At 46.6% G+C, this 16,690-nt stretch overlaps 1 protein-coding gene across 1 annotated transcript in view; it reads left to right on the top strand.

Moving 5' to 3' along the window:
* The window catches only part of FAM167A (family with sequence similarity 167 member A), a 28,430-nt gene extending 15,306 nt beyond the window's left edge, over positions 1–13,124 (top strand). Inside the window, exons 2-3 of the mRNA XM_073335681.2 lie at positions 654–1,208; positions 12,852–13,124. Of these exons, the coding sequence (XP_073191782.2) occupies positions 837–1,208; positions 12,852–13,115 (636 nt within the window). The 5' untranslated portion in view covers positions 654–836 and the 3' untranslated portion in view covers positions 13,116–13,124. The remainder of the gene's footprint in view (positions 1–653; positions 1,209–12,851) is intronic.
* The last annotated feature ends 3,566 nt before the right edge of the window (positions 13,125–16,690 follow it).

The raw sequence follows: 16,690 nt of genomic DNA, 5'->3' as shown, positions 1-16,690 counted from the left end.
TGGATATTTATGTCACAGTCACCCCTTTTATCTATAACAGGCCAAACTCTGTCCCCTCCTCCCGATCTTCTGCAATGAGGAGATAGATCTGAATATTATGGCTTGGGACCAAAAGTTCAGATGCTTGAACAGACCTAATCCTTTGTATCTGAAACATTAAGGTCTGAAAAACTGGGCTGGAACAAAAAATGTTAATCAAACATTTCCCAACCCCCTTTGGCTTGAATTCTGACTGGAAGTCTGAGCTTTTACTTCATCTGAGCCTGTTTGATCGAGAGCCTCACTTCACCAATGGCCAATGCTGGATGTTTCAGAGGAAGGTGTAAAACCTCCAGAATGCATCTTGTTATGCAATGCTATGCTATCACTAGAGAGGGACTAGGCTATCTTCCTGACCTCATTATGGCCTGAAGCTTAAGGATTGAGAGATCTTCATGACAAAGGTTTCTCTAAAACTTAGAGCTTGTTAATTCTTGCCTAAGAAAACCATCAGAAATCTGTAGTGAAGTAACATAACCCAGGAAGAGCTTTGCACAGTGGTTTATAACGTGCTTTCACATGCTGCATTCCAGCCAGGTTTTAGGAGGAGCTGTCACTCAGCTGTCATTTCCTTTTTTTTCCTTGCAGTTAAAACAATCATTTGTTATTTTTAGGTGTTTTCCGTAATTAAAGTGACGCCGGAGCGGAGAACCAGCTGATGTGGCTGGCAGGCTTATGAGAGCTTGCTTTTGTGCATCAAGTCAGCAGATGGAAGCTGTTCTCAGAAGGATTCCCTGAGTTTTGCTGTTGCCCTGAACTTTACAATCAACCTCTATAACATTTTACTACAGAAGAGGATGTCGTTGCCCAGAATCCAAATAGAAGAGGTGGTGGACAGTCCAGATGCCTCCTCTGAGAATGCCACACCCCCACATGACCACCTGAGAAGCCTGAAGGCTCTGACAGAGAAACTGAGACTGGAGACCAGGCGCCCTTCCTACTTGGAGTGGAAAGCCAAACTTGAGGACCAGACGTGGAAGAGCCCCAAGCCCTCTGCGGGGGAAGAGGTTAAAGAAGAGAAAAAGGCCACAGAGGAAGTCATCCCTTTAAGAAAGGTGCAGGTGCATCTCAAAGGCAGTTCTTCCCAGGAGAAGGTGACTCTTACTTCAGGGAAACTAAGTGGTTTTGAAAGCATTGAGGAAGCTCTGAATTGGCTCAGGAAGGAACTGGTAAGTGGTTTCCTTTCCAAGATAAATAATGGTCTTAAAAGAGAAGATTAAAGTGACTGTCTAGTCCAGTGGTTCCCAAAGTGGGGTCTGCCATGGGTTATGTGGGGGTCCGCCCCTTGAGCCAGATTACTGCAGTGGGGCTGGAATGCGCTGGTAGAGTGTTATGACACTTTTACCACAAGGGGGACACCATCTTGTTCTCAAAATGGCGTCCTCTCCACAGTGTGGTCTCACCGTACATGTAAGGTCACCCTGTGCAGAGGACACCATCTTGTGCAAGGTCACGCTGTGTGGAGCAGGCCATTTTGAGAATAAAAGGGTGTCCTTGCACTTCGTGACCTCACACACATGGTACAGGAGAGCTCACGCTGGTGGGGAGTTCCAGGAGTACCAGGACCTGCCTGTCCATGACTACACCACAAATATAATTTTAGTTAAAGTGAAAATAAGGGTGATGTGTAGGGCCCTACCAAATTCACGGACCGTGAAATCTGGCCTCCCCCATGAAATCGGGTCTTTTGTGTGCTTGTCCCTATGCTATACAGATTTCACAGGGAGACCAGCGTTTCTCAAATTGGGGGTCCTCACCCAAAAGGGAGTTGCGGGGTGGGGGGGGTCACAAGATTATTTTAGGGCGGGCACAGTATTGCCACCCTTACTTCTGCGCTGCCTTCAGAGCCGGGGACCCAGCAGCAGCGCAGAAATAAGGGTAGCAATTCTGCAACCCACACCCTGCAATAAACTTGCAACCCTCCTCGACTCCTTTTCGGGTCAGGACCCCTACAATTACAACACTGTGAAATTTCAACTTTAAATACTTGAAATCATGAAATGTATGATTTTAAAAAATCCTCTGACCGTGAAATTGACCAAAATGGACCGTGAATTTGTAGACAAAAATGGATCCGTGGTTAAAATGTGGAAGCATTAAGAAGAAATATGTATCTACTATTGAAAGGGACTATGAACTCAGCAAGGATCAAATAATAACTAACCCAACAAAGAGAATAATAAGAACATGAAATCTATGTATAAAAAACGAAACGGGCCTGGGGAATTTAGTCAGATGGCAAATGGATCCTTGGTGGAAAAAAGTTTGGGAACCACCGGTCTGGTACATTCTGTCTTTGGGGCTCACTCGTTACAGCAATGAACAATCTTTTGGGGTTTTTCTTTCTCTGGTAGGAGCAGGGGGCCGTTTGGGGACAGCAAGGTTGTGTGATAGCATTATTTAGGAGGTCGTACCTGGAGCTGAATCCAAGCATCTGGGCTGCCACTGGGTTCTATTAAGGTGGGAAAACTCTACACAGCAAACAATCCCTTTGATGAATGGTAGCCTCTTTTATTTTTGTTTTGTCTATTTGCAAATTACAGGTGACCAGGTGACAATTCGTACACAGGGATTGGCTATTCCAACAAACTGGTTGTGAGAAAAGATGTCAGCCTCATGAGATAGTCTCTCTGTCTCTGGGTTTTTTATGGTCCCCATTACTCTAGTATCTGAGGGCGTGATAACATTCAATGTATTTATCTTCACAACACCCCTGTAGGGCAATGTTGTTATCCCCATTTTACAGATGGGGGAACTGAAGCGCAGAGAGGCTAAGTGACTTGCCCAAGGTCACATGGGAAGTCCGTGGCACAGCAGAGGCTTAACCCCAAGTCTATCAAGACTCCAGTGCTCTAACCACCCAACAATCCATTCCTCATTGTCACAATGAGTATTTATTTTCTATTATTCATGCCATGTGACTGTTCACCTGAGTCACATTGTTTTATTCCTGTTGCCTGATTGGACATCCTAGGCATTATAAAAGGAAAAGGTTCCTTGTTTGCTTGTGAACACTCTGCCAACATTCATAATTGTTTGCCAGATTTGCAGTAATAATCATAATGTCTCTTCTAAATGGCGGTGAGAGCACTTTGGGTGTGAGTGTACTTGTGAATATTTATTTGCACGAGTGCTTTGCTTTCCACAAGAAAAAAAATCTTGTGAATAAAATTTTCGCTACCCAAATATTGGCAAATAAATGAATAAACATGACTTAATGAGTTTCATTCACAAGAATATTCACACATACATTTTACTGCATTTGCCCAGCACTGCTTTACCTGTATATAAATTATTTGTAAAAGTGATGTGTGATTTTGGTTGTCTCAGTTTTTGGGTGTCCAGCTTGATACACTTGCCAGGGGTCTGATTTTCAGAGGCAGCTGCGTGGCCCTTTTCTGAAAATCAGCCTCTTTAAGGAGTCTCAGGTTGGGCCCCCCAAAATCACTAGTCATGTTAGAAAATCTTGGCACATTGCCTCAGATTAGGATCCATGTCGAATTTGGGTTTATGACTCAAACCTCACTCCCCAATGGCCTTCATCTGAAAAACAGATCTGAACAGGCCCAGTGATGATGGCAAGGTGCAAGTTTTGTTTTCCAAGCCCCAAGTTCAAGAGGATTTGCATCTGGACTTTGGATTCTGCCTTTTACACAGGTAGAGATTTATTTTGAGCCCCGCTGTGCTGTTCCGATCTGGGGCTTGGGTTTGGGGGTGGACGCACACAATGTGATGAAAGATAAAAGTGGTAAATAAACAGAGAAAGATAAAATAAAAAGAAGAAAAAGAGCTATCTACATGTCCCACTCTCCTAACGATACCCATGGGTACTTACAAGACACTCATCACTGGATCTGGCAGCATCTTACATAATTTAGAAGAATTTCCCTGAAACAAAGAGCATGTTTTTGACTCACCACACCACTTCATCCCCACCTAGAATGGACCAAAGATGGGGAACAGCTGCCAGCAGACTGTTAGAGCATATCAAGGCTTGAAGTTGGCAAAATGCCCTAACAAACAAAATACCCATCTTATATTGTGCTCTAAGGGTAAAATCCCGGCCCCACTGAAATCAATGGCAAAGCAACCATGGACTTTGGTGGGGCTAGGATTTCATCTTACAGGTCAAATTCTGCCTCAGTTGCACCCCAGTGAATGGGCGTTACACTTGCAACTCTCAGGGTACAATTTGCCTCCAGATGTGGCTAGGCTTGGGTTTACCTGTACTTCTAGCAGGAGCAAATACCAAGCAAAGAGGGCCTGCCACTGACAACATCTTGCCCTGGGGAGCTTGGCACGCCATCCAACACCCTACCCCGTGGGCCTTGGCGTGCTGCCAGGTGAGCGATAAGTATTTCTGGCCTGTGTTATCTGCACAGAGAAAGGGAGCTGGGAATGCCGTGAGCTCCATCCCGGGACAGCCACTCCAGCTGAATGCAGGTGCAGCAACAGGGCATCACATGAGAGGCAACCTCTGAGGAACTCGGGACACGGATAATTTAGGGCATAACCAGCATCCTAACTACCTTCTGGAACGGACCTGGCAGCAGAGTACAGAGCAGCAGTCTAATTGGCTTTCGCCAGCCTGCCCTGAGCAACAGAGTGGCCATCTGCATTCTGTGCTAGCCAGAGCGGCCTTCCCTGGAAGTCACGTTAGAGCAGGTGGTGTTCACCTAACCCTTGAGGGGTCAAAGGCACACGCATGTGGGGACACCCAGCCAAGACACCGGTCAATTAAAAGTGCCCAGATATAAAATTAAAGCTCCAGCTTAGAGCTAAGCCCTTGCTGCAAACCTAGAGCATATAACTTCTTCCAGGGACATAAGGCACATCCTTCAGCTCCTCAAAAGGAGCAAGTTTGACTCCTCAAGGCCACAGGTCCAATCAGAGAGGCCAAAGGGGCAAATCCAAGACCTTATTGCAAATCTAGGGGAAATGTTCATGGTCTTCAGCTCCAGTGGTCCAGGAAGAGATAGCACTCACTGAGAATCACGTGATAACACATTAGGGCCAGCCCCTCAGCTAGTGTACGTTATTAGTACAGCTCTGCTGAAGTCAATGGAGTTGCACCGATTGACACCAGTTGACCATCTGGCCTTTAAAGTCGGATAGAGTCTGGAATGCAAATTCCCTCCCAAGGCCCGTTTTGCAGCTGTAACTGCAAACTGTGCAGCTCAGCACACTACAAGCTTCTCGAGGGGTTGAACAGCTTTCAGTCCCAGCATGCTCGAGCCCTGGAAATTATTCCCATGTTTGATTTTTGTGCTAGGTGAACAGTTCTGACCAGCTCTGAGTATTCAAATCAGGTTAAAGGTCTTTTAATATCATAGAGTAAATCCCTAAATTCCCCGCTCAGTGAAAACCAGCAGTTAAGTCAATGGGAGTAAAGTCTTAAGGAGTGGGCCCGTAGAAAATAAGGCCTGGTCTACACTAGAGTTAGGTCAGCGCAAGGCAGCTTACGTCGATCTGCCTATGGAAATGTCTACACTTACATTTTGTTCCCACCGATGTAACTGTCCAGCAACACCAATTTAATAACTTCACCTCCACGAGCGGCGTAGAGGCAAGGTCAATGCAGTTGGGTCGACACAGTCTCAGTGTAGACACTGTGTTGCTTACGTCAACTGTTACTGGCTTTCAGGAGCCTTCCCACAATGCCCCACACTGACAGTACAATTGAAACAAGCGCTGCTGGTGAGGATGCTCACTGACACAAGGAGTAAAGTTTAGACATATACAAGCAATGTAATTACTGCGGCAGCTGTATGCTGACATAACTTAGGTTGACTTAATTTTGTAGTGTAGACATGGCCTAAGTAACATTGCAACATTGGCTTTTCTTGGTATTTACAAAGCAGAGTAAATTAATCAGTGTCCTGAGGGTGGAAGGCCCAACATCTGCCCTCACCACAGATTCAGGTTCTGCTCACAGATGTGGTTAGCTCTGACTGAAGTAATGGACTTTGACTCTTAATATTTAGTTGTTTTCAGGGATCGGCCAACAGGTTCAGACAGACGAAGGGAGCCAGGTCCTGTCCTGCAGTAAAGCTGGTTGGCGTGGAGGGTGTGGCAGCGTGGAAAAGAAAGTGGAAGAAAAAAAAGTGAAAATGTTGAAATGAAACCTTTTGATTTCATTGGAAATTGTTTTGCTTTGTTTTGCAATCCAAACGCTTTGGAAAATTTGAGACGAATTTGCGACATTTTTCGGACAACCCAAATCTGCATTTTTCGGCAACCTTAAGCTTAGTCCAAAAAAATTTTCACCCAGCTCTACTGTGAATATAGTTGGTGTGAATGGTCAGATTTACTAAGGTAGATCCAACTTCTAGTGAAGTCATTGAGAGTCTTCCCATTGACTTCAGTGGGCACTGGCTCAGGTCCTAATTAAAAAGGCAGTAATGGTATCTAAACCTTAGTGATCCTTGGTGTCTCCACTTCAGATCAATTTCTCATCCACATCAAAAGCTCTGTTACTCTGCAACAGGTTTCCAAATGGGCCTATTTTTATCCCAGCCTCTGCTCCCAAAATGAGCTAAATGGGCACTAAACTGAATTCAGAAGAAGAAGCTCGAGCAGGAACACTGTTGACGTGCACCTCATTGCAGATTGTGCTGGTGTTGTGGGGGGATGGGGAGGAGTCCTTTGGCTTTTCTCAGATTGGATTTACTGAGAGATGCCGGACTGGCAGCCCGGGCGAGCAAAGCTCTCTCTTTATGACAGCATGGACTGTTGCAATGCAACTTCCATCCGCTGCCCCACCAGTGTTTCTCAATTCCAACTCAGTCAGCCAGCTGCAGCCTGATTGGCCAGGACCATTCTCCTCCCACTGCCCTGATCTGCATTGCATTGCAACAGAGAGAGATGCTGGGAAATATCACCCTATGGCACACAGGAGTTCCCTGGAGCAGCTTTTCTGTGCTCTGCCCCGTCCTAACCTCCACTGAAGCGAGGGGCACAGGCTCTTAAATGATGGTCCAAGGGGCCCTTGCTGGTGGTGTGCAGAGAGCTGGCTGCTCCTATGGTGCTGGTTTCTTTTTGCTTTCCATCAGGTGTATGCCATGGAAAGAGGTGAAAAACAAATGAAATACTTTCCTAATATTACTGTCCCACAGAAGTACTGACTATCGTTAAAAGCAGAGAGGAAGGACAGTGCAGTGATTAGGACACTAACTTAGAATGTGGGACGCTGTAACAAGGAACTTAATCCGCTTTCAAAGCAGAGTACAGAACATGGATTGACTGGCCTGTTAGTACACTGTATTCCTTGTGTTGTATGGACACAAGTCATTGGAGTGCGCACTAACTAAAGTTAACGTGGACTCATTCCTGCCCCCAGCCCCTACCCTGTGTAGACAAGCTCAGACTCTCTGTGCTTCAGTTCCCCATCTGTACGCTGAGCTTATAGCACTTACATTAAGGATTGCAAAGTGCTCAGATACTACTGTAATGGAGACTTTATAAGTACCTTATCTAGATGGACAGGACTATTATGGGGTTGCACTGAGAGGGGAGTGATCTGCATGGATGGGAATGGAAAGAGAGGTAGGTCCATGGAACTCTCTATTATGATGTGCTCTCCACTGTAAATATCCGATAAAGGGCCTTCTGGGCTGGTGAGGGTGAGCAGGATGCATCCCTTTGGTTAGGAAGGAGGTACTGAGACTTCACTGCTGCGCCACATGAAAATGGAGGTTATATACCAATAGCTAAAAGAAAAGGAGGACTTGTGGCACCTTAGAGACTAACCAATTTATTTGAGCATGAGCTTTCGTGAGCTACAGCTCACTTCATCGGATGCATACCGTGGAAAATACAGAAGATGTTTTTATACACACAGACCATGAAAAAATGGGTGTTTACCACTACAAAAGGTTTTCTCTCCCCCTACCCCACTCTCCTGCTGGTAATAGCTTATCTAAAGAAATCACTCTCCTTAGCTCCAATAGCTAGGACACATACCTTCTGTTGTCTCAGAATGGGACAAAACCAATGGGGCATTTCTGCGTCCCTTGTTGAAAACTGAGCAAGTAGGAAAGAGGAGAGCAAATTCTCCTTAAAATGCGAATAAATCGACACTAAGGAATAATCCTGCATTGGCAGGGGCAGGAATCCAGGGCTCAGTCTTGCACTGTTGAAGTCAACGGGAGTTTTGACTTCAATAGAAGTAGGACCAGGCACTAGTTGTGCTAGCTGGTCTTTTCCGCCTCTAATTTCCAGATTTCCATGATAAAATAGGATCCACACCCCTCTGATTATATGACAGGGTTCAGTTGAGGTGTTCTGCTCTCCTGCCTTTTTAAATGTAAATGGATCTGTTCAAAACAGAAATCATATTGAAAGAGATTTCTTACCAGCCACTTCTGAACTGGATTCTGGAATATCCAATTGACTGTTCACCAATCATGCTGTCAGTTGTTTGTTCTTCACACAGCTGGGCTGTTTACCTGTGTATTTATGATTGGTTTCATTGTCCAGGTCAGATGAAGTTGAGCCACGTGTTACAGTTGTGTTGCTGGCCCAGCAGGGGAATGTTTAAATTGAAAAACAACTGTGGCCACTGACACGTAAACAGTAGCCATGTTCACTCTTTCCAGTAAGTTGTGTAGAACTCTGTCTACCTGACAGTGTCCCTTTATAGCGGAGGTCATTCATAATTGACAGTGCCTTCTGTCACACTTGGGTTAGGTGTTTCCATTACTGTCAACTAGGAACTAGAACAGCAGAACCACGGTTAGGATTTCTGGTTTCTGCCCCAAGCTCTGCTAACTTTCTGGGTGATCTTGGACAAATCACTTAACCTTCCTCTGCAGATCTGGTCCGGTCTCCCATCAGTGACAAGTGAACTGCCTAGATGGCTCAGAGATCAGCAATTCCAGTGTTGCTGCACCATGGTTTGCCCCTCTGTAAAATGGGAACAGCTCTAATACATACCCCCTCGCATTCATGGGGAGGGAGCGATCAGTTGGTCTCAGAGAGATTTGAGATCCTCCAGGGAAAGGTGCTCTGTAAGTGCGGAGGGCAGGGGGTCTGATTCTCAGAGCTACTGAGCACCCAGAACTGCAGTTGAAGTTCATGGGATCTGTGGGTGCTCAGCACCCCTGAAAATCGTCACATCAGGGAAGTGAGCTATATAGAGGCAGATTCACACTGCTGTAAATTGCCATAGTTCCATTGTGATGATGGTTATTTTAGACCGAACAAGCCTTTGGTGATGCCTGGTTTTCCTTTGTGTATCTCGAGCCAACTCCCCATGAGTGGAACATGGCCTCATGGATTCCACTCATAGCCCAGTCACCACAAATAGATGCCTCAAATGTGTAAACACCCCGAAGGAGTTGTTACCACACAAGATGTTCGTTAGTTGTCAAGAAGCAAAACTCTGAACGTCAGATCCCAATCAGAGATGGGCAGAGTCTCCAGCGTCATTGCTCCATTGTGCTGATAATCCTTTTGTCAGCCATCACAAAGCTTTGTTTCTTTTTCCTTTATGTATTGTCTGGAAGGAAAAAGGCAGCTCTTCTTAACGGAGCTCAGCCGAAAGAGAAGCAACTTCCCACCCAGCCCCTAACCCCACCCGCCACAGAAGCGAACAAAGCCGGAGGAGAGCTTTATCTCCCTGGGAAAATGTTGCTACCATCAGTCACTGCAGCTCCTGTTTCTGGTGCGTTGTCTCTCTCTCTTTGTGATTCAGCCTGTGGGGATGATAATGCTGCTTAGCACACTCAGAGCCCTTTGCATGCGGAGATCTCAAAGTGCAAGGTGTTGGAACTGGCAAAGAGAATGACAGTGACTTGCCCAGCAGAGCTAAGAATAGTATTCATGGCTCGCCTTGTTAAAACCTCAGCTGTCGCCATGGGGTGGGCAAGAAGGGGAGAGGAAAGTCTGAGATTAGAGCTATGAGCACCATCTGCCATCTTGGTATTTTGGCTTGTGTGAAAACGTCAGGGTGCCTTAACAGCATATCAGCACCTTGTCAGAAAGGCCAGAGTGGGTTCCAAAAAAGGAAAAGCTAGTTTCATGAAAAAATTGGAACTGTCCAAGTGGCTTTCATGTCAAGGACCCCTCTTTTGTTATTTCAACATTTCTGTGACTTTTTTAAAGCATTTTTTTTTAGACTATTAACCGAAAACAGTAGCGAAAACTCAATCAAAATGAAAAGGAGTACTTGTGGCACCTTAGAGACTAACCAATTTATTTGAGCATGAGCTTTCGTGAGCTACAGCTCACTTCATCAGATGTTTACCGTGGAAACTGCAGCAGACTTTATATACACACAGAAATCATGAAACAATACAAATTTCTGTGTTTCATGATTTCTGTGTGTATATAAAGTCTGCTGCAGTTTCCACGGTAAACATCTGATGAAGTGAGCTGTAGCTCACGAAAGCTCATGCTCAAATAAATTGGTTAGTCTCTAAGGTGCCACAAGTACTCCTTTTCTTTTTGCGAATACAGACTAACACGGCTGTTCCTCTGAAACCTGTCAATCAAAATGGTTGTCGACATCCTTAATAAACAGAAACTTTCGGCAGCCATTTTGCCAGCCTCTTTGATTAAAACAATAAGAACGCCTGCAGAAAAGTCAGAAAACTTCCCCCAGAAATGGAAACATTTCAACAACATCAATACTTTGTAAGGCTCCGTTTTGCTCGGGGGGTGGCGGTTGTGTGGGGAAGAGACAGGAATGACATCACAAATGCTGACAATGCTACAAGTAAGCTGCCTCTGAGCCTGGTGTAATTGCGTAACCGTGACTCAGTCCTCCCCCAGCCACTGAGATGAGGATCCAGGGTTTTCACCATGTTCTTAGGGCATTCGGGCACATTCTGCCAGGGCCTGGCAGGCTCTGCAGTAAGAGAAACCTGCCCCTGATTAATCCTAACTGTGTTTACATCAGCCCTGAGCGCACCCATCGAGCACAAGGCCTCACAGCACCCCAGGGAGGCAGAGGACTGACAGGAGGGGAAACTGAGGCCCAGAGTTGCTCAGCGACTTACCCAAGGTCCCACAAAATGGCAGGGATAGAACCAGGCCACACTCCCAGTCCCTGGTCCTGCAAGGCAGCGGTTCCATCCCCAGGCCTGCACTGAGACCATCCCTGGGCAAGGCACCAGGGTCTTTCCCCTGCAACATTGCCTGTGCAGAGACAGAGAGGAAGCATCTTGTGCTTCTCCTGCTCAGGGCCTGCCAGGGGCTAGTTCGACCCCTGATACAAGCTGGGGCAGCCCTCTAACTCATGGTCCTGTTGCAATGGCCCTGTGAGGACTTTTCAGAACTGAACTGGTGGGACATAGGACTGCCCTGGCCACTGTCCCTGCCACCCTCTATCGCCCCTTGTCTCTGTTCATGGGAGGAATGCATTGAGCCACATGAGCAGACTTTGTGCCCCCTGCCTCAGGGGCATTCCCCCAGGGTGCCCTCCAGCCCCTCTGCGGCAAAACCCTACACGGCAGGGATTAGCCTGATGCTCTGTGTCTGTTTCTGAGCAGCTCAGGAACAGATACAGGCTCAAACTGGAGGAAGCCCAGAGAAAGGCGACAAAAATCATAAAGGGGGTGGAGGAGCTGACTTATGGGAAAAGATTAAAAGAGCTGGATCAGTGTCAGAGTGTGGCTGAATGTGCTCTGGCTTGGCCAGAAAACCACCAAGGGCCTGATCCAAAACCTATTGACATCAATGGGAGTCTTCCCACTAACTCCAGTGGGATTGGGAGCAGGCCCCAGGTTGGAAAATGAAAGCCATCTACAAGTGTTTGAAGAGGGCAAGCCCCAGAAAGAGAGCGGGGTTGGTTAGGAGGTACCAGGTAGGAGAAGCAGACTGAAACTGATGAAAGCCTAGCCTCTGTTTGTCAGAGGGTGGAGATAGATGGCGGGAGAGAGATCACTTGATCATTACTTGTTAGGTTCACTCCTTCTGGGGCACCTGGTACTGGCCACTGTCGGTAGACAGGACACTGGGCTGGGTGGACCTTTGGTCTGACCCAGTGTGGCCGTTCGTATGTTCTTAAAGCAACATTTAGGAACTTTGGAATGCCCAGACTGGATCAGATGCAGGTTCCCTCTAGTCCAGTATCCTGTCTCCAGTAGTGGCCAGTACAAGACATTTCGAAGGAAGATGTAAGAACCCCACAACTGGCAGGTGTGACGCAATTTGCTCTCCACATTCAATCTCAGCCTGGTCTGCAATAGTCACAGGCTGGCCTAAGCCCCAGAGCCTGAGGTTTTTATTTCCCTTCCAAAGCTCTTTATTTTGTTGGTATTTACTAATCTAACGCTGGCTATTCTTATTCTCTGTATAATGTCCAATCCCTCTTCGAATCTTGCTAATCTTTTGGCCCACGATATCCAGTGGCAATGAGTTCCACAGCCTAATAATGTGTTGGGTGAAAGGGCATTTCCTTTTATGCTTTTTGAATCTGCCACCTTTCAAGGCTAGATATCAGGAAACAACTTCTAAGCAGTGAGATCTACTATAATGCAGAACAGCATCTCCCATGGGCAGCCCCATTGCAGGAGCCACTTAAAACCGGGTGGGACAAGCCCCTGGTGAATGTAATGCACCAGACCCTGAGCTGGTGTATATCAGCCTAACTCCATGGAATTAGGCTGATTTACGCCAGCAGGCGATCTGACCCAGGGCGGTGGGAACAATTCCCGGGGAATTCTTTCCCCATCTATAATTGCTGTTTCTCTTAAGTGCTGCTCGCTCGGAGATAAATCAAAGTGCCCTCAGCTAAAGGGAGAGGGAAGCTGGGTGAATCCCGAGTGCTGCGGTGACTGATTGCCCCACCCCCGGTCTCTGTGTTTCAGGCAGAAATGCGCCTGCAGGACCAGCAGCTGGCACGGCAGCTCATGCGCTTGCGAAGCGACATCAACAAGCTGAAGATCGAGCAGACCTGCCACCTGCACCGGTGCATGCTCAATGACGCCACCCACGAGCTGGAGGAGCGAGACGAGCTGGCCGACCTCTTCTGCGACTTCCCGCTCATGAGCTCCTTCAGCCTCTCCGCACCCCTCAAGCTCATCGGCGTCACCAAGATGAACATCAACTCCCGCCGGTTCTCGCTGTGCTAGAGCGGGGAGGGGGGCACGGGAGGGAGCGCCCCGGGGGGGGGAGGGCTGGGGGAGCGGAGGTGCAGGCAGAGGGATCCCTCCACTGAACTGCCAGATCCGAAGACTCAAGAGGATGCAGAGGGGAAGAGGTAAAATGCGGTGGATCCCACAGCTGCTCTTGCCTCCAGGTGGTGCCGGTAGATCTCAGCCCTGAGACAGTCTGGAGAAGCCTACAGACAAGCTGGGGTATTAGAACCATCAGGAACCAGGAAGAGCCTCTGAGGCTAACACCTGCAGTTTAGTCTGCTCCTTTGCAAGTGCAATCCCACCTCCTCCTCCTCATCGGTAAGTAACTGTAAAAGACAGTGGCAGTGCCAGAAGGATCAGCGAGGCAGCAGGAGGCCACTGGACCTCCCAGGTGCTTGGAAATCAAAGGGAAGGTTACAAGTACAGCCATGCACCAAAGCAAAACCCCTTTCATCCGCCTGGGGCCAGAAACCATGGCTCCTCTAAAAAACCAATGATACTCCTCTGTTTGGAAGGGCTGAAGGTTGCTATCTTGATTAGAAAGCTGATTTCCAATGGCAGCCGCGCTTCCAAGGGATGAGTTATAGTGGGTTTATGTCGTGCACAATCCCAAAAGAACGGCAGAGAAGCTGGGCTTGTCCTGACTTGTGCCTTCGCTGTGAATGGTAACTATGGACATCATACACATTTATACAGCGATTCAGGCTGGTCTGTGCCCTCTGGAGGATATGATCAGGGCTGCAAATGTTCTGGATCTCATTCTTAACTTGCTTTCTCTACAACAGCCGTATGAGGCGGCTCAGTTATCCCCCAAACAGACTAAGAAACATAGGGCAATAGACCCGCACTGTGATGGCCCACATCCCCATCCCACTGGCATCAGGTGGGACTCGGCCAACACTCCCCAGGATCAGCCTCCAGCGTGCCAGGCTAGCCGTATCCAAATAAAAGAAGGAAATGTAAAGAGGAAAACGGATATGTTTCCTAGTGACCACAGTAGTAAGAATTACTGTAAAATTACTACAAGAAAGAGAGCTATTGCCAAGTCTGCTGTTGATCTGTGGTGTGAACGTATGCTCAGCAACACAGAGAGTGACCATTTACTGCCAAACAGAGCCATCAGTCTATATTGTATCAGGATTGTTTCAAGGCTCTGCTTCCGTCCCTTCTAAGCCTTCACCGAACACAGATCTCTGGGGCAATGCCCTCCATTCTTCACAAGCGTAAAGGAACTTCTGTCCCTAACTTGCATTACTCATCATACCAGGCCAGCTGTGCTCTTCCCTACCTGCGAGATCAGCTTCACAAATCAGTTTCCCAAGCGTCGGCTTGGAGGAAGCTCTTCTGGTGAATGGCAGAGGGCTCAGACAGAGGCACCTGCACATCTTTGATCGCAAATTTTATATTGTGTATAAGCCCATCAGAATCCACAGGGACCTAGAAAGGAATGACAGGGCAGTGAAGTCTTTTCGGTTTAGTTTTTTCCTTCCCTTGAATGGTTTGGGCTTTAGTAGCTCCAGGGTGTCCATATCATTTAATCGGAAACGACAACAGCTTTCAGAGTGAGCAGTGGTTCAAGATTGTCACTGGAGGTCATTAACCGATTCTTATTGCAGTAAGGCATGCTAGTTAGCCACCTCTTATGCATGGGGTATTAATCTCCCAGAAACCGGTCAGGAGGTCTGTCATGGGTGCGTGACCACTGCTAACATTCAGTCTTGATTAAAGTATCGACAGTATCCTACAGTGCTGGTCCAGTACTGCAGTGTTCTGTAGCAATGGCTGATTATGACAGTAACAGTAATACCCAGCTCTTAACAGTGCTTTTGATGAGGAGATCTCAAAGCAATTTACAAAGGAGGTCAGTTTCGTTATCAATACCCAGAAAGGCACTGGAACAAATTATCAAACAATCATTAGTAAGCACCTAGAGGATAACAGTGTTATAAGGAATAACCAGCATGGATTTGTCAAGAACAAATCATGCCAAACCAACCTAATTTCATTCTTTGAGAGGCTTACTGGCCTGATTGATATGGGGGAAAGTGGTAGATGTGATATATCTTGACTTCAAAAGGCTTTTGACACAGTCCCATATGATATTCTCATAAGCAAACTAGGGAAATGCCATCTAGATGAAACTACTAGGGCAAGTGGGTTATCAATGGTTTGCTGGGGGATGTGTCTAGTGGGGTCCTGCAGGGGTCTGTCCTAGGTCTGGTACTATTAAATATTTTAATTAATGATTTGGATGATGGAGTGAAGATTACACTTGTAAAATTTGCAGGTGACACTAAACTGGGATGGATTACTAGCATTTTGAAGATTAGAATTCAAAATAACCTCGATAACTTAGAGAATTGGTCTGAAATCAACAAGAAGAAATTCAATAAAGACAAGTGTACAGTACTTCACTTAGAAAGGTAAAATCAAACGCACAACTACAAAATGGGGAATAACTGGCTAGGTCATAGTACTGCTGAAAAGGATCTGGGGGTTATAATGGATCACAAATTAAATATGAGCCAACAATGTGATGCAATTGCGAAAAAGGCTAATATCATTCTGAGGTGTATTAACAGGAGTGTCATAAGTAAGACCTGGGAGGTAGCTGTCCCACTCTACTCAGCACTGGTGAGGCCTCATCTGGAGTACTGTGTCCAGTTTTGGGTGCCGCACTTGTAGAAAGATGTGGACAAATTGGAAAGAATCTAGAGGAGAGCACCAAAAGCAATAAAAGAATGAGAAAACCTGACCTCTGATGAAAGGTTAAAAAAACCTGACATGTCTAGCCTTGAGAAGACTGAGAGAGGATTGATAATTTTAAAACACGTTAAAGGCTGTTATAAAGAGGACGGTGATCGGTTGGGCTCCAATGTCCACCAAGGGGAGGAGAAGAAGTAATGGGCTTCACTGCAACAAGGGGGATTTAGGTTAGATACGAGAAAAAACTTTCTAAATATAACTTATATAAGGAGAGTTAAGTAGTGGAATGGGTTACTACAGGAGGGTGTAGAATCCCTGTCCCTGGAGGTTTTTAAGAACAGGTTAGACAAACATCTGTCAGGGATCGTCTAGGTTTACTTAACCCTGCCTCAGCGAGGAGGGATGGATTAGATGTATGGCTGCCTGCGGTGCTCAAGAGCATGGGTACCTGCCTCAGGCCAGACTGTTAGTAACCAAGACACAAACTCCGGATTGGCTATGAGTTCTACACTTAGATTTCATAGCCAATTACCATGGGTAAACTCCTCGGGCACCACAGCACCCTTAGCGCGGAGTCACAGGTAGTCCCATTGGGTATTCTGATCTGTCTCACCAACCAGGTGAGCATACCTTTGTGATAGATGGTCCCTTACACCAAGAAGCACAGCAATATTCAGGTTACTCTCAGTCCCAACGGACCAGTCACTTACCCCAGGTCACTTGCACCCTAGCTCTCACACCAAAGACAATGCTTGTAGCCAATCCTATAACAAACTAACTAAAGATTAATTAAATAGGAAAAGGAAACCAGAGAGTTATTTACAAGGTTAAAGCAAGTAAACATAGATACACAAATGAGTTAC

Source organism: Lepidochelys kempii, chromosome 3 (assembly GCF_965140285.1).
Source record: "Lepidochelys kempii isolate rLepKem1 chromosome 3, rLepKem1.hap1, whole genome shotgun sequence".
Classification (NCBI taxonomy): domain Eukaryota; kingdom Metazoa; phylum Chordata; order Testudines; family Cheloniidae; genus Lepidochelys; species Lepidochelys kempii.
The sequence above is the reverse complement of the archived record's forward strand: the minus strand, read 5'-3'. Positions and strand labels throughout refer to the sequence as shown.